The sequence below is a fragment of the Eleginops maclovinus genome, chromosome 19 (assembly GCF_036324505.1).
Source record: "Eleginops maclovinus isolate JMC-PN-2008 ecotype Puerto Natales chromosome 19, JC_Emac_rtc_rv5, whole genome shotgun sequence".
Lineage (NCBI taxonomy): Eukaryota > Metazoa > Chordata > Actinopteri > Perciformes > Eleginopidae > Eleginops > Eleginops maclovinus.
In genome coordinates, this window is record NC_086367.1 from 18,897,933 (window position 1) to 18,916,246 (window position 18,314).

At 39.8% G+C, this 18,314-nt stretch overlaps 2 protein-coding genes across 4 annotated transcripts in view; one reads left to right on the forward strand and one right to left on the reverse strand.

Moving 5' to 3' along the window:
* mideasb (mitotic deacetylase associated SANT domain protein b) overlaps positions 1-4,791 on the forward strand; it is a 30,279-nt gene extending 25,488 nt beyond the window's left edge. For all 3 annotated transcript variants that reach the window (XM_063908803.1, XM_063908806.1, XM_063908802.1), the window contains exons 12-13: positions 65-264; positions 1,551-4,791. In XM_063908803.1, the coding sequence (XP_063764873.1) occupies positions 65-264; positions 1,551-1,773 (423 nt within the window). In that variant the 3' untranslated portion in view covers positions 1,774-4,791. The remainder of the gene's footprint in view (positions 1-64; positions 265-1,550) is intronic.
* A 7,804-nt stretch (positions 4,792-12,595) lies between these two features.
* crip1 (cysteine-rich protein 1) lies at positions 12,596-17,938 on the reverse strand. The gene is made up of 5 exons (XM_063909411.1): positions 17,702-17,938; positions 14,067-14,161; positions 13,263-13,320; positions 12,945-12,989; positions 12,596-12,839 (listed from the first exon to the last, which is right to left on the reverse strand). Exons 1-4 carry the CDS (start codon positions 17,739-17,741, stop codon positions 12,949-12,951), a joined length of 234 nt encoding a protein of 77 aa, XP_063765481.1. The 5' UTR covers positions 17,742-17,938; the 3' UTR covers positions 12,596-12,839; positions 12,945-12,948.
* Between the last annotated feature and the right edge of the window lie 376 nt (positions 17,939-18,314).

The following is an 18,314-nucleotide window of genomic DNA, read 5'->3' on the forward strand; positions in this document are numbered from 1 at the left end:
GTGATGTCTTTTTCATGTCAACTGCACCTCCTCTGACCTCTCCCTTTTTTTTTTCTGTGTGCAGCCTGGCACCGTTCTCATCATGAACGTCCCAGAGGACGTGGGGAGGGAGCAGCCGCTGTCCCGGGTCATCCACCCCGCTCAGCCGCCCCCTCCCGGCTCCAAAACCCGCTACGACACCAACGCACGAAAAACCAGCCCCCCAGCAGGCAACAAAGCCTCAGCTGCCCCGGAGGGAGAGTTCCCCTGCAAGAAATGTGGCAGGTGAGTGATCCGGAATATCCCATCAGTCACTGCTGTCGTCTTGGACACGTTTGCATGGCTCAGTTTAATATGCAAAGCCGACAGCAGCAGTTACATAAGTGTCCTTTAGACTGAACTCGCTATATTTTAATTCTATATTTCTGCAGGAAATATTGCTGCTGCTATTGCCCACTTGGAATATATCTTCATAATCAGAGGCTAAAGTCTCAGAGTGAAAAAATCAGACCCTCCTATCATGCTTCGATTAAATACCAGCCCGTCCTCTGGCAACACCGCGCCTGTTATTGCAACCTGTGTCCTAGCAACAGAAACACAGAGTAGATCTGGCACATCGCGCCTCTCCTCCATGCAACTCTACCCGGTGACTTGCCAAGAGCTTACACTCACCCTTTAAATACTCACACTGCCCTATGTGTGCTCATTACTGATGATCCATCCATTCAGGGTCTGATAATGTTTGTTTACTGGAAATCCAATAAGGCTTATTAGCCATTTTACAGCCATTATAATCCATCGCTGCACATTTCATGCCACTGCAGACCCACTGCTGTGTCACATGCTGCGGTACGCGCTGTTCTGGTACGGCCTGTGATTACTAAGCCCTTATTTCCAGTCTTCACACTGAACTTTGTCCAACCTTTCGTCGTGTAGAAAGACCATGAGGGCAATAACTGTTAGGGTTGAGTGATATCGAAATCCCATTTTTGACAATATTGCTGCAACAAAGAACAACAAAAATAATCAAAAGAAGCTAAAAAAAAAAAGGGAATGAAAACTGACTTTTAAAGAACACCCTTTTGGTGCAGAGAAAAAGACACGTGGCCTCAAACGACTATAATAATAATCATATCGGCTGCCGTATCCGTGCCAATTAACCGATGTTCATCCAATAAAAACATGATTTAGAGTTCCAATTTAACACTCGTTTTTTATGCCGCTGCATTGTTTGACATTGTCCAATAGGCAGCATCTTCCTCCATCTCAGAAATCATTAAACTGATGAAAAGGGTTTCAAAGTGGACTCACCGTTGAGAGTTGGGGAAAGCTTTCTGCTTGCCCACAGTGATCTTTGATAAATTATTCATTTCAAAGCTTTAAGATCTTTCAATCATGAAGCAGAACAGACCACTTTTCATCCTAGATGTTTTTACTTTTTAACTCGAGTGGGGCTGCTTCCTCTGGTGGGAGCATTGTGGCTCGGACGCGTGTCTGAATGACAAAAGGCCACAACATTGCCAATCCGTATGAAGGGCTTCAGCAATAAGCTCTTCCCTCTCTTCCCGTAGGGTTTTCTACAAGGTGAAGAGCCGCAGCGCCCACATGAAGAGCCATGCCGAGCAGGAGAAGAAGGCGGCAGCACTGCGACAGAAAGAGGCAGAGGAGCGAGCGGCGTCCGAGGCTGCCGCAGCGTTCGCCGCTCGGCATAACGGGACGCGGCAGGGGGGCGGGGACAGCACCAACGACGACTCGTCGGGCAGGGAGGACGAGGACGATAAGGACTGGCAGTAAGAGAAAGGACACATGCACTGACTGCAGCGTGGCTTTACTCTCTGGGACGGGAGGAGAATTTCAAAAGGAGAACCCTCTCCTGTGTGTCCGTCGTGGAACAAGAAGACTTCCGTTGCTTGGCACATTCAGGGACAGATTTACTCCCATGTATGTGAGTGAGTGAGTGTGTTTGTGTGACAGTGAGTGTGTATGAGCTTTCCAAAATGCCCCCCCCCCCCCCCTTTACTCTGCTTGAAAAGCTTTTCAAGAGTTACCTCTCTTGGTCACAGGGCTCGGTCAAATCAAAGCCATGCCGCCTCTCTCGGCTCTCCTGCTCCTCGCCAGGCTGCGGCCTTTCCTCAGCACTTCGAGTCTCGTTCGACGGACGGGGAACTCTGTTTGTTTTTTTTCTCTCGATGAGCCGCAGTACGCGCTTGTTTAGGCTGCATCCGTTCTGGATGAAGTTTTTTGTGTTATGAACACTGAAACCTGACAGCTGGGGGAAAGAACGGCGGGCGGTGCTGTTGGACAGACGGACGGACGGCATGTGCAAACTGTTGCCTTTTGTTTGGCTGCTCCTCTGCACTCGAGGCTGCCAAAGCTTTCTCAGACGCATGATGTGCACCAAATGTGTCTCTGTGAGCGTTGTTCCTTTGGGCTTCAGTTCTTTGTACCCCCCCTCAGCCCACGTCACTTTTTATAGTTCCCAGTGTGTTCCTCACTGTTAATGCCTTGGATGTTTTGATGCTTTTTACCCTGAAATGACAATCAATTTTACACTGTTGTTTTTTTTTATTTTATAAATATCTATACAGATAAACGTTACTTTTTCTGCCTGTGTCGCTATATATGGTTATTGTTGTTGTTCCTGTGAATATTCTTGTTGATTATTAATATTATTATATCATCCTGGTTTTGGCTGCAATTTAATTGAGCGCTTTTCCGTACTCGTCTATACATTTTTTAAAATTTTATTTAAAACATAAAACACACAAAAATAATGCTATTCTGCTGCCTGTTTATAACTGTGAGATTTTTTGGAAGCCAGAAATGAAGAAAAGGCAGAAACGTATGTGCAATAGAACAAGTTGACCCCCTGTTACCTGAGAATCCAAAGCCCCCCCCCCCTCCCCCCCACATGCTTTCTGTGGATGCCTGGCTGTCAGCACTGTAACTGATAGGAGGGACTGACTCAGACCTCTGTTAACCGCAGGTCTCTATAGGTACATACGAGGAGTTGGGGAAGACAACAAACGGCACAAACAAATTCAAGTCATGTTGGAAACAAATATCAGTATTTACGATTTGCTTACTACTGAGCTGGCACAAAAGGCATTCTTTACTTTAACCTGGTTAAATCTTATTTTGACGGTTAAACGAGAGGTTTTGAAAGCAAATAATTTAGAGAGTCGACATCTGCCTCTTTAAAAGCAAAGAAATATTGTCATCAACTAAAAGGTATGAAGTATTCTTTACTGTAAGCCAAACTTAGCTCATATTTTTGCAGGTTTTAACAGATTTAATGCCAACAAAAGACATTTTCTTTGCCTTTTAGAACAGGATATCACTATCGGCTCCTTACGCACACATTTCAGCTACAGTTCCCTTCATTATACTTTATACATTTCGGTAAATGACAAGTATTTCTTAGGGCTTTCGAGGCTCAGACACATTGTTTACTGTTAACAAAACTTAACTTTACAGGACGTTTTGAATGCCAAAGACATTTTACTAGCTTTTTAGAAACAGATATCAGCAGCAGTAAGTTCTCTTCCCACAGGCTGTGAATATGTCAGTAAATTATATCAACAAACCTGCACTAAGAAAACTAGAAGGATTATTTTCTGCGACCCAAACTTAACTAGAGTCCAGCAGTTTTGTAGAGGGGATTCTGAATGTTGTTATAAGGGTTATAATTTCAGACTAAAACGAGGTATTTGCTGATATTTGTTGCCTTTTTTAAATTCAATCCTGCTGGATTTTGGAGGCGGTATTCTCTCCCGTGTCTCAAGCTGTGCTAACATGGTTGTGACACTAACGCGCTCTGATGAAACCATGACTATGTGGGTTAGCGGTTTACCTAAGGGCAAAAAAAGGCTGCAAAAAATGACTTTTAAATGCAGAAAGTGGCTTAAAAATTCACAACAAACAAAATCCTGATTGTTTATCTGCGCTTTATCTTCAAGTCGATCCCTAACGTGTGTATCTATGGTTGACTGTATTCCTGTTTACCTTGTTGCTGATGGCAGGCTCTACATTGGACTGTGGAAACGGCGTGTTTTGATCCGTCTATCTCTACATATCTCACCTTTAAACCCTACGGCCCGGAGCCAGCTTCTGTTGACGTCGCAACAAATGGGTTAAAGGGTTATTTTCCTTTAAAGGACAAACCACAGAGGGGAAGTCGCGGCGAGAAAAAAGCTCCAGTTATCAGTAACTCCACAACTTAGACCTGGGTCTATGCACAGACTGTGTGAGTGTTTGTTTGGAAGTACTGTTAAAAGTGTGTGTGTGTGTGTGTGTGTGAGAGAGAGAGAGAGGTTCAAATGTTAAACTGTACGCCAGTCTATGTAAAAAAATATATAGTTTTGCAAGACTGTTCACATGTTTGGTATGTTAATTTATATGTACTTTTTATTTCGGGCTTGTCTTGAGGTTCTCGTGAGGGGGAAGTTGTTGTGAAAAAGTTTTTAAGCTGTTATTAAAAAAAAGCAGAGTTATGGATGAAATTTGAGGCCGTAGACACAAACACACAGCTGTAAAAATGTCCTCATTTCATCCATTTAGTTAAGGGAATTTTAAGAGGACAAAAAGGTTTATTTAGCTAAAGAATAAAAGAATATATACGAATGAAATTCTATGTTTGCATACTTTCTATGCTATTTTCATATATGGGGTTCACACTAATGAGGAAAAACGGAAAGGAATCTCAAGTGCTTTTTACTACAGTGTAACTTATTTGTTTCGATTTGATTTTTACCACCTGTGTTTTTAGTAATGATTTACAAAGCACTGTATATTAAAGTTTTAAAATATTCATTAAGATTTTGAATGTGTTTATTTCTTCCCATTATCTTACAATTATGAGGGCCTTCTCTAAAAGCTAAGGGATGTTTTTAACGGTGCCATTTCAGGTAAACTGCACAAGAGGGCAGCAGTGTTGCAGCAGTTAAAGGACTGAAGTACCTGCAGAGAGCAGAGGGGGCGCTGTTGTGACCTTAAAGGCAAAGCTGTGTTTGTATGCACAGACTTCACCTTTTGCTTGAGTGGTTTCATTGGTTAAAGGTGTGAAGTAAAATGTATTTACGTAGCACACAATCACAAATTGTCTCAGAGTCTTTCAAATCTGCACAACATACAGAGACTTTTTGTCACTGTGCTTTTGATGCCTACTGTAATGTTGCATTCATAAAGCTAATTAGGGGTGGCAGTTGTCTACTGAACATGGTCAGCTCTTACAAAGGTGATGCATCTGTTTCTATACATTTAGTTTCCTTTATTACATTTCAACACACTAATGAAAATGTCTGTTAGTGTGGCAGTGTTAGCCAGCGCATTGTCTTTCCTGCCTTTTATATCTGTTGTATCTACAGCATTTGGGGCTTAGTGTAAAGCTCATTAACGCTGTTCTACACAAGATTTTGGGTTTAAATTCCCCTGTTGTATTGGATTTAATCAAAATATGGAAGTGAGGCAGAGAAACACATAGAGATATTAAACATTTGCTGTTATTACCAAAATCGAGGTCTGACATTTGAAGCATTGATCTGAGAAACCACTCATTGTTACCCTGCATCATGTAGTCATTGAACACAGTTCTGTAAATGTGAATTAATACCTGGAAAAGTCATTGTAGATCCCAGTACTGAACATTAGGTTGTTTTGCCATATTATCTTATTATATATCCCAAGATTAATGAGTATATCAAATCATAACGGTGGGGGTTAATGTAATGTACTGTAGATCTGACAATGGAGATGAAATGATGAAGGGGACTGCCAATTCCCACCAGCAGAAGGGCATTTTGGGAAAAGCGATGAGGAACAGCATTTAGCTCAGATGTGTCCTGGCAGAATCTTTTGTTTGTTCCAAATGGTGGTGGAGGAGGAGGAGGAGGAGGAGGAGGAGGAGGAGGAGGAGGAGGAGGAGGAGGAGGAAGACAAATAGGTGGGATGGGAGTTGAGGAAGAGAGAAGAGAGGGATCCTGAGTGCAATAACACAACTTCATCTGACTGTGGTACAGCTGGAGAAAGTTAGAGATCAGAGCGTCCTAAAGGATTTCAGAGGGAAACACTGAATCACAAAACTGCACGAAAGCTAGTTGGCATCCATCTTTCAGTGTCATTTGAGTTTTGAAGAATTGCATCTTTTGCATTTGGAAAAACACTTCTGAGAAATTCCTCCTGCTTAATGATAAGTGTTATGTGCGCTGGTAAAGCAGAGCATCCATCACACAGACATACGGAGAAGACCACAGGTTATTTTTCACAGCCATCGTACAATTAAACTGTCTGCAAGTCCCTGGAGGCTCAGACGGCATGTGTCGAGAGAAAACCTCGAAAATGGTAGCCAGGTGCTTTGACAACACGAGAGAAAGTAGGAGGTAGAGTGAGGGAAGTTAATGTGGAGGTTTTTTCATGGCCGTTTCACATAAAACACTCATCAGCTCGTATATGCTCCACCTCGTTATCATACTTTAAATAGCCTGGACATCTGAACCATCAGGAGGTGTTATCTACCACTGAGGAGCTCAGTCTATAAAACACTAGGGAGAGTTTCCCTGACGCAAACAAGTTTCAGTTTTGTCCAGCAAACAGTCAGCTGAAAACCAAAACGTACTCATGTTTACACCTAATGAGAACTCAGGAAGCTTAAATATAGCATGTTTGGCCATGCTAGTATAGTGACTCTAGGCATGATGAGTCAGTCCTGGTACAGACTGAAATATCTTGTCGATTTTGGACAAATATTCTTATGTATTCAGTCTGGTGAGCACTTCAATTTTGATCAAGATGCACCACCAGGCCACCATTCGTCCAATACTTGGTTTATGACTAATCCTGCATTTACTTGGATGGTCATGACCCCTGGTAGACCCCCACACACAACACAGACTATAACACCCCACACCATATGCAATATGTATATATACAGTTAATAACTGTGCAATATGTACCTGGCTGTTATACCCCAGAATGGTTTCTGAGGTCTACTTTTGTGTCTTCTGTAAAATGGTGTGATTTTTGTATATATTTTTGGTGTAACATTAAGCTGTCTTTGGCTCTTTTTGCTGTAACGAATAAAAATGTCCCCTCTGTGGAACGAATAAAGGGATTCTGATTCTGGTTCTGATGGTCCCTTTTCCAACATGTTGTTATTCATGAGACTGAGTCATTATATAAAAAACAACATGGACCCCACATATATTTTATGGCTCACAGTGTTAAAGGCAGTGCTTATATTAGTAATGATTGTCAGTCTGTTCACACAAATAACATTGAGACAAACCTACCTCCATAAAGATGGGATAACAACAGGTTTGCCATTTTAAACTTAATATGGTATCTATTTTAAACACCTTTTTCCCTTCATTATTTAAAACAGAACTCAATTTAGAATTAGATTGTGTTGATCCACACATCACTTCAGCAATGGTGCTCATGGTAGTGTAATTGCATGTCATTTTTCTGGTCACAGGCAGAGCAGAGTGCTAAATGTTCACCACAGCCTGAACTTATGTTGTTGAATTAGTCCCAAATCAGAAGACCCTTGTTATTGAAGCTGCTGAAAGTCTAATTGCACGAGTTTACTGGACTTAGACCGTATTGGCTCAAACATGATTAATGCACCAAGATGATTTTCAGAGATCCGGATCCAGGCTCAGAGGCCTGGCCACCTCATTACCTTCCCCAGCGTTGAGGCCTTCTCCTGGGCTCACAGCAGCTGATGGCTACCCTCTCTGTGTGTGTTTAAGGAGAGCTGGCTGCCATAGAGATGCTTATGGCAGCTTCTCAACTTTTCTTTTCTGCACACAAACACACTGGATACCATTTAGCAATTACAACGCCAGAGGGCTTATTTATACACATGTGCTGAGAAGGGGCGCTGGAGTGGAAACAGAAACATCCAGCAGCAGTAATCAACTGCAGCCCGGTAATAGGAAACAAGATGGGAGGGAGGATGGAGGGAGGATAGTGAGTAATGTAAGGAGGAGAGGTGGGAAGACGAAAACAAAAGCACCAGATCTTAGGAGAATGGAGGAAAATTAGTTAGAAAGGGATCGAAGGAAGGACTTGAAGATTTAGTTGAGCCGAGGTTGAGTGCTTGTCCACCAATTGGATGGTCAGTGGTTCAGTTCTATCCATCAAGATATGCATGCATGTATCTAGGAAAAGAAAAGACGGAACCTCCGGCAGGGGTTGGTCAGGGGGACGACGAGTGCTACCGGTCTCTGTCTCATCCCCCATTTTGTTTTTCCAACACACTAAGCCATGCAAACAAACACACATGAAAAGAAAACAATTCTTCAACAGGAAGCGTCCTTCATCTCACCTGATCCTAGCTATTGTATACCAGAGGGTTTACTGGATGGATGAGTTATATTTAAGTTAATATTCCTACTGGTGACTGAAAGCATATGGACGGCATAAAAACAGATGGCACGATATGAAAAGAATTGCTATGATAGAAGAAGAAGATGGGGGTTGACAGACAGGTGATTTAGTTTATGGTTGGCAGTCAGTCGCTGTTGACAACGCTTAAATATGTCCATGATTGAAGCTGAAGTTATTGTCCAGCGCAAAGCCAAGAGATCTGAAAGACTCCTTCCTTATTTCATTTGATGGTGAGATCAGGGATGGACCAGCTTTTAGGGAGCAGAGGGAGTATCTGAGACAGCCATGCATATTCAATTACAGAAATGAGGACCAGATTTGGCTCAGTAACCTCCTCAATGCCTCGCTGGTAATCTGCCACAAACAATACTCTGCTGGAGCCTCTGGATTGATACGTTCAGCCAGACTCCAACGGCACGCTGGGGATCCCTCACCGGGATGAAGGTGCTCCCTGAGTTACCATTTCTCAAGACGGGAGGTTGTCCAAAGGCACATTTCTAAAGTTCACACACTTGATTTTATTTGGAGTGGTGATAGTGATCATGAACATAGGGGTTGTTGTATGTGTTGCCGCAGAGTCAGGTCTTTCCGATTTCAACGAGCATGTTTTAAAAACAAAATATTCTAACTGTGATTAATTAAAATTAAAATATGCGCCTTATACCACTTTTACAACTTAGAGCTTTAAAAGAATCATCGGCTATGTTTAAATGAAAACACTTCGACAGAAAATAAATGTATTTCCCTTAAAACTACTACTTCCAGGTTGAATATATCTTTTAGACGTTTAATTAAAGTGAATTTCTCATCGAATAAAATGTAAGGACCCAAAGGATAAAACCAATTATAGGAACACTTAGGAAATATATTTAAAACAAAAGTAAAATAACATTTTTGGTATTTTCTGTGCCTATTATTCTATGAATCATCTTGTGACTTTTCTAACCTATATTTGATTATAGTCGACATTGCAGTTTTTCATTCATGTAAGCAACATTAGCATAATATTTTCTTATTACAGCTATCAAAGCAAAAATCATCACTGTAGATGAAAAAACAGACAGTTAGTTATAAAAAATGTTGAGCAATTTTTAAATATAGTCCTTTTAGTGAGTGAAAAGTGCATGGTGGATTTCCTGTTCACGGCTTTATTTTTAGGGCTGTGAAATTAGATTAACAGCTGAGTGAAAACTCTTAGAGCGGACCATGCACAGACTGCTAATGTAGAGACGATTTTCACAAATGAACATTATTACTTGAAGTGGTCTCCCTCAGAAGGTTTCATCTAGAAAAGACAGATGGCTTTTGGCACAGATGTGTGTGTGTCCACATTAAAACTGGCAGGTGTGACTTTATGACTTTCCCACATGTGATACAGTTTGAAGTCATGACTGTTAGCCTCAAGGATACAACGTTGTATTCAGTCTCACTTATTGTCTCTTAGAAAAGCAGGAAGGCCAGAAATGTTGTTAAATCTCTTAGACGACCCACACTTTGCTACTGCATGGAGCACCTTCATCTGTTCACAGTCAACACATTTATATATGATTACAATAAGCAGCATTTTGTTCAAATGTACAGTTTTCATTGTATATTCTGTATCAATTTGACATGCATTTTACTTGCACCATTGTGTAACTTGCACAATTCAACTGCACTATTTGATGTCTTAATTATTTTGTATGTTGCACTGTTAGACGAGCATGGAACCTTTTTTTTCATATATGCCAGCGCTATATGACAATAAAAGTTAAGAATCTTTAATTATTGGACTCAAAAACACTTTACTTCTGACCGTCCATAAAATCAAGATTTAAGCTGAGGTAACCATTTTATTTTTGAAGCAGTTTTGTCCCTACAGACTTCTTGAGTCTGGTCTAAAAAAATATAATAATTCAAATAGATAATTATTTTGTAGGCTCATTTTTGTTATATTTATTTGTTTACCACAACAAAAATAAGTAATGGCATGAACCATATCTTCTTATTTTTACTCTGCATTTATAAAATTAACCACACCCTAACTGACCACTGGACTATTTCAATTCCTCTTTTCCTCAAGTCTGACTTTGGGAATGAAGGCCACCCAGCTCTGCATGAGTTGGAATAGCCGTAAGCCACTTCAACACTTATTTTCCAGTCCTTAATAGGTTTATGAGTCTAATTTTACAGCTTCATGACTGAAGGGCCTGTGGTTCACGCTGACACAGCAGGTTTTTTCGTCTTTTTCAGCAGGTTTTCCTCTTCACTCTCCTCCTGCAAGACAGTAAAAATAAAACAGGTAACACTTCATTTTAAGTGCAACGTAAGTCACCATAAGTGCTTTTTAAATGTTCTCCCTGCCAACACACAGCTTTATTTACAATCATGTCAGGAAATGATCCTCATTATGTCCCAACATCATGAAAAAAGTATGTGCTGTAAACTATTAGCGTCTTCAACATCAAACTGTGAACTTAATTAATGCTGCAGGTCTCTCAACATCATCTGGATGCGTCACCTTGATAAACGATATGTTGGTATTTCCTGTGCAAATAAATACCATATCAAGGAACACATTTCATTAAAACTGTTATCAGAAGAGGAATCTAAGCACTCTCCACCACACAATTAGTCTTTCTTAAACCTGATTTTGTAAGCCTTTGTAAGAACATTTTCCAGTTACGTTATCCGCCTTGCATGTAGAAATAAGGCCCATTGTTTTATTTCTTCTGCTGTAGACATTAAAATTAGGATGATAAAGCCTTTACAAAACCAAATGCAAAGAGCCAACGTGAAAGGAATGACTGAAACAGTGTGTTTATCTACTTTAGCTTGGCAGTCACTGGGCAGTGCTTCCAAAAAAAGCAAGTCTTCATTACTCTAAAGTTATTTGCACATTTATCTTGGTGTTAGCTACAGAGACAGCTTTATTGAGCAGGACAGCGCTAAGGATGTTGACTTTTGGCCTGTGACCTGTTAGCTTTAGCTTCTGTCTTCTAGCACTTAAACGTCTATCTCTATTAAGTAGAAAGCATTGTCTAGATAGTGTATTTATTAAGGTTGTTAATTTGAAATGTGACACCTTAAGATATTAATAAAGCAGCTGGAGACAGAGTTTGTATTCAACCAACTCAGAGTTTAGCTAATAAAGCTAAACGTTAGCCAAATGAGCTACTACTGCAGCTAGCTACAGTTGAAGAAAATATGCTAGCAATAGTAATTGGTTTCTATTTGCAAATGTATGATGGTCAGCTTAAAGACATGCTATTGCCTATATACAATGAAAGCCCCTATTAACAAGCTGCATTTGTGTTTCATTTCACAGTCAGTTTAGAGATAATGCAGATAGTTGCTTCGTTGCCAAACATCCTCTGCACATTTTCATCAGTTTCCTCAGTGTGTAAGGCCTTGATCAGGATTTTCCTGCGACACTGAGCGTCTTTGTTGCAGAGAAGGGGGAAAATGGTGACCTCCAGACGGACGGACAGACACATGGGATGTCTGTTGGGTCCTGTTTGTGTCTGTTGTCATAGCAACTGTCAAGCTGGGATGGCAGAGGCATGGTGGAGGGTGGAGGCTGCTACGTGATTCATGGACATCGAGGGCGGGCAGGGAAAAAAGTTTGCCAACAAAGCACAAAAGAACCAAAAAGGATGCATCTGGTGGATCTGCAAAGACTCAGCTGCTCCGGCTTCCCACAATGCACCAGCATGAGCACGATTTTCCTTTAAATGTAAGCATTGCTAAAGAATGCCAATTATTAAATATATAACATTTTGATATTGGTGCATTAAAATGGTATTTGACATGAGCTAATAACCTGAATGTGTTGTACTTAGGTGTATTCATGTGGCCTTTTCTGTTTTTGGTTTAGTTTTTTATTCTGGTCACATGTTGAACGTCTTTTAACAAATTTGGGACATGTGGATTGGTTTGTTTTTGTACATTCTTGAATAAATTAAATGAAAAAGAAATAAAAAAAGTAGTGTCCTGTTTGTTTCATCCCCCTTCACTCACCGTGTGTTCAACCCTCTTTAAACGTTCATATTTCGAGTCGTAGTTTTGAGCATTTTGTGGCTTATTGATGCCCAACGTCATGCATGGTCATGGGTTGAAATAAAAAGGGAATGCAAATTCAATTACACACAATGAACAATATGACAGTAAATGCAACTGACGTGAACGTTGTCATTGACAAAAAATAGTTATTATTTATTGGTTTTTCATAATTAAATCAAGAAAGAGACAAATTTAAAAAGAGTTTAATCAAAATGTCCACTTTAAGAACAGGAAAAGGTTTGAGGATAACCACTCCATTAGTAAATCATGGGAATACACAATCATTTTTAGAAACCAGAGTTTAAAAACATAAAATAAAAACAGGCAAAATAAATGTTTCTTCTGAATGAGAACACAGTTTGGTTGCTGGTTTTTATTTGACGAGTGAGCTCAGCTGGCCTCTTCAATCAAGTCTCCAGACGATGTTGAACCTGATGACAAAGAAAAGCAAACAAACATGAGGCAGGGCCAAATGGATTTGCTTAAATTCAAAAGGGCTGTGTTTGTCTTAACAAATATAATGAAATGCACATTACCTGTCTATTTAAATGTGTGACTCTCAGTTCCACCACGTCCAAATCCTGCAAGATAAGAGGAGGGAAGGAGTCAGTGAACTAACAGAGGCAGCAGTTTCAGACTTTTATTTTGAAAATCTGAAAGAGAATATATTCTTGGGCGAAAGATAAGAGTTTAACGATTTGCACCAATGATGTAAGAACTGGTTTATTGAGGGTGGGACCCCCTCAGGTGACATTGATTGCTTCGATAGGATGGTTTACGGCCTTGACACAATCAAGTATAAAAATGATCCTCACACAGGGCGTTACAGGTCTGACGAGGTGACTGATTCTTACCTTTAGGTCCAAACATTGCACCGTAGCAGGGGTTGTGACAGTATGGCTTGCCTTCATGCTGTAAGAGGAAGACATTTATTAGCACTAGTTTATTAGACATCTATAAAATCATGACAAAGCTTTGGAAGAATGCTGGCCATCATGTTCTGTAAATTATTCTCCATGACAACATTTCTTTCTGTCCTCTCAAATTGAAGTCTGTATGATATCATATATGATCAATACTTTGTTCAAATCTCAAAGAAAAAGCAAACAAACATTGCATTATTTACATTTCTAATGTTGTATCTCTATGGTTAATGTATCTATGCCAAATATGACGAATTAGTGTTTTCAAAATCCCCCTTTTTCTCTCTTCCTGTAAATATTTCTAAATGAATCATCTTGTCGTCTGTAGGTATTTATATATACATTCATTCAATAACATGTATACTTTGTACATTTATCCAATCAAATATAATTGGGCAGCAGGTCCATCAACTTGAACGGCACTTGTTAGTCGTAGTAGCTAGCAGGGCACTATAGTACGTTGAAGTGTAAAATATTAAATATTAACCTGCATGATAAAGTCTAATACATCTACAGTTTGAAAAAAATAAGACCAAATCATTAAGGTAATCATTTGCTAAGTTAACTATTAGAAAAACTAGGATCTTATTTATCAACTTAAATTCTGGAAAATCGACTTCAAAGTGAAGATTAAATAGTGATTTCATGAAGCGCCATCAAACCCCAAACCCTGTGTACGATCACAAAGCTAACAGGATATGCTTGTATGCATCGTATGTTTTCCAGGTGTCTTACCGCTGCGTGTGAGCCTGGCGACAGCGTCTTGTTGCACTTGTCACACTTCAGACAGGGCCTGTGCCAGTCCTTGCCCAGGGATGTTACCCTCTCGGCTGCAAAACACACATAAAAAGACAAAATTAATCACCATGGCTTTGAACAATGTCCATAAAGAGACCTACTGTGGTATGCAGACGAGTCACAGGGTCAAACTATCAGATTTAGACCAACAAGATTATGTGTTGGCAGATCATTTTGAGAACATTATGTGGGTGTGGTGATTGTGGGAAAAAGAGGACTGAGTGTCCCTGAAGGAATCTGTGCAACTCCTGCCTCATAAACTCTGATAAAGACCCTCTTTATCTGTAGGGCTGATCTGCACAAACACTCATATGGAGGACTGCAAAAGTGGGAGGGAATCCGATCCATTGGTATTGAGTTTCAGGACTTTATTGGAGAAAACATTGACAAGAGTTTAGACGACTTTTAAGACAGTCACACGTGAATATCTGGCCAGGAATCTTACGCAAAATTAAAAAAGTGTTTGCTCAGTGAATGCAAGAGGTCAGGCAGGGCAGGCACAGGAAATGCTAAAAAAAAAAGGAAGTGTTATCATGATGTTAGGCTGTTACTACCAAACATGTCGTAACCAAGGAGCACAAAACAAGATTGCTATCTGCAGGTTTCATGAAAATAATTTAAGAGAAATTCAGGAAGGACAGCTGACAGATGCAAATAACTCAGGTGAAGGCCAACTGACTTTCCCACATAATTTGGATATGACACACTTCCTCTCTAAATATCGCCTGATGTGGCATGAGATTATGGCAGGCAGCGGAAACTGGGAAAGTGCTGCAGGGCGAGGTCAACATCTCAGGCCAGAGGCATGATAACATTTCGGCACAATATGGTGGAGCTTGTTTGACCTGAAATAATTACGGTACATAACCTCAAATAACAAATTTTCGGACTGAGTAAACATGTCTGTCCAATGAGTAATGGACGGGAAGTCTCCCAGTTAACGCTGGGCTCAGAGTCCATCCTCAGTTGTGATTACGCCCATGCAATGTTGTGTTACTCCTGATTGTATATGGATCTGATAAAGCATTCTTTTTTGTGTAAAGGCCATTTATTTTACCAAACGATATGGGAATAAATGGGCCGTGAGAGACATGAAGATAATCCGATCTGCTCTCTGCATCAACTCACACTGACTGGGGTATTATGGATTCAGTCCAGTATACACAAACATTCAAATCTGAATGGAAAAACACACTGTGAGTGAGGCTGTTTAAACTATTAACCCTATTCAATCCCCCAAAAGATTAATGGAGAGGATGTATAACAGTTTGTCAAGCTAAAAAAAGATGCTAAGAATGCAGTATGAAGCATTTAGGGTTGAATGAACGACCTTGAATACACTCTCTACAACATGAAGTCCATCTGAATATTATTATAAATAGTTTGCCATGTATGGGAATAAATGGGGGCCTATTCTTTTCCTGGCCAATTTCTAGATATGTTGAATGCTGGAAAAATGGCCGATATAGCTGCGGAAAACAGGCAAATATACGGAAGCTAAACACAAGCGGACAAAGCTTGTTTCAATAGTACATCCAAATCAGCTAGCTTAGCTTTGCATACAGCAACAAGTACATTAAAAGCTCAAACGTATTGTATTCAATTTTGTATGTATTTTAATATACTTAATATTAACAAGGGAGTGAGTCCTATTTCCCAAGGTGTTTTACAGAGCATGGCCTGTTCTAAAGAGATATCATCCATTGATGCCTTCCTCTATGCACCAAACACAACATACTCTACATGTTAGTTTCTTTGCAGCACTTATTTAAAGTCTTGCAGTGGAAAAGGAAAAAGAGGTGTGCAAAATAGTTATAGGTATTTTTGTCTAGGGCTCTCTTTGTATCTGGAACTGGACCAAGTTCCCCTCTCATCATTCAGGGAGGTAGCGGTAGCCTGATTGTTTCCATCTGAGAAGCTTAGAAACATTAAGATAGATGACCTGCAAAGGAGATGGAGAGAGGACGAGGAGGTGCAGCGGTGAGGTGTGATGGGGTTGATCACGGTGAAGGAGGGAGGCAAGGAGAACTTTTATTGAGGAGGTTTTGGGGGGAAATTGATGCCAGCAGTTCAGGATAATGATGTTTCCACATAAAGAATACAAAGCGCTGTTTCAGGCTACTTTTCCTCTGAGGTATATTTTAGAAAAGAGCATATTTCTTTGGTGGGCTTGTTCTGGAGCGACACAAATTTGTTTGCTTGTTTTGGCCAGATGGGGAAAGTTTATCCATGAAAAGGAAGAATGGGAAGCAAAGCTTCCCGGTCGCACAGTCAATTCATCTGACTGACAGTCCAAAGACTTGGCCTTGTATTCTGTATTGGCCCTGCGTTTCCCCGGAGAAGATTTACTTTGTTGCTGAACTACTGAGCTGCAGACAATGTGCTAAATGGATTAAGACAGAAATAAAATGGAGCTGTTCCTTTCCTCCCCGGATGCATTAATTGCTCCGGGCTTTCATGGTATCCTCATGAGGCTGACCTACAAGGATGGAGACGCATTGCAGGACAGAAAAAACCTGCTTCCTCCGCTTCATCAAGTCGTTATTCATCTCAACTCCAAAGAAACTTGATAACAAGATAGCTTACAGAGTGCAGTGACCTTTTGAGGTAATGTGAAATTAATCTGCAAAACTGAAAACATATAAATAAAGATTTGGAAATAGTGATAAAACTCCTGTAGTAAAAGTAACTAAGTACAGTTTTACTTGAGTATTTCCAATTTGCGATCAAATATTGTACTTATTACTCTATGCTTTATTGATTAGTTTCTTGAAAGTACATAAAGCAGTTATATTTATGTATTGATAATGTACTTTAGTAACAGAAATACAATCGCAAAATAACATAAAAAATGTTCTGCATTCAAAAATGTACTTTAGTAAAAGTACGGAAGTATTATCAGGAGAGTATTGTTAGGAAAACCTACTTAGCATGTTAAGTGGTAGAAAGTACACACACCCAAGTACTGTAGGCTACTTAAGCACAGTTTTAGAGGTTCAGTCACATTTCTGCACCTTTCTATATAAATTCACACAATTCCAAAGGTTTGACTAACTTAAATACATTTATTAAACAATGATAATTAGTGAAAGGTGTGATTTTGCATCCAACATATATAAAGAATTTAGGAAAGCTACATTTTGACCAACTACAATATCAAAAAATGCTTGAATGTTGTTGCATCAATAACAACGACTCAATAATACAAGTGGCAGGAGCCATTCAGCACAAACTGTTGTTTTTGATACTTTTTTTTTTTCAGATCATACTTCTGCACTTTTACTTTCGAATACAGGATTTAAAAATAAAATTACCTGAAGAATAAATCATAAAAATATGAAACTGATTATTTATTTTCCAAAGTTTTAATTTGTTTAAAATGTGACCCGTATAAAACATGTTTCTGCTTGCAGTCATGTGCATGTCAGCGTGTTAGTCAAATTCAGTTTCCTGTTTCCTCATTTGTGCACAAAAAGTCGCTAAGATTTCATACAACAGGAAACACGATATATCTCTGCATGTGAAAGACAAGGTAATTGCAGGACAATAAAAATAAAGAGAGCAAATCTTACCGAAGTAAACTTCCTTCTCGCACTTTGGACACTTAGGCATCTTGTTGCAGCTGTGTGTGTGTGTGTGTTGCTTAAGTGTAGAAAAATGCTGGTGAGTTATCCTGCAGCTGTACTGACTGTCCCACCTGTCTGCTCGCTCTGACCACGCCTCACTGAAGTGCAGATGTGCGCAGCGTCCTCTTTTTATAGCACCGAGGAAATAGTTCAACTGAGACTTTTCTCTTTTTTCAAACAGTGGGAGAGGCTTGAGTTGAGTGTGAGTAAGTGTGCGTGCAGAAAACATTACCATGAGGCACTGAAATTAAAGATTTAAACTAACTAAACGTTTCCTGTTTTATAGCAGTTTGTCATAAACAACTACCTTCTATTAAAAGTAAGCCATTTACTATAAATATACACAACACAGTATACACAGTACTTTTTTTCCATTATTTAATTCCAATATTATTAGGAGTCACAAGATGAATTGAGTTCAATAGGATCCTTAATTATGTATACTCTGTGTGAGTGTATGGACTTCCACGCTGCTCTGTCATAGTATACTTGATATGGGACTCCACCAATCTATTCACTACTGAATGGCAAGATAACCCACTTGATAAATAATCCAAGG

Coding starts and splice junctions, on each gene's coding strand:
- crip1 (XM_063909411.1), bottom strand. CDS start 17,741: ATGCCTAAGTGTCCAAAGTGCGAGAAGGAAGTTTACTTCG. Junction 13,321..14,066: donor CGCCAGGCTCACACGCAGCG/GTAAGACACCTG, acceptor TTCCTCTTACAG/CATGAAGGCAAGCCATACTG. Junction 12,990..13,262: donor TGCAATGTTTGGACCTAAAG/GTAAGAATCAGT, acceptor CTTATCTTGCAG/GATTTGGACGTGGTGGAACT.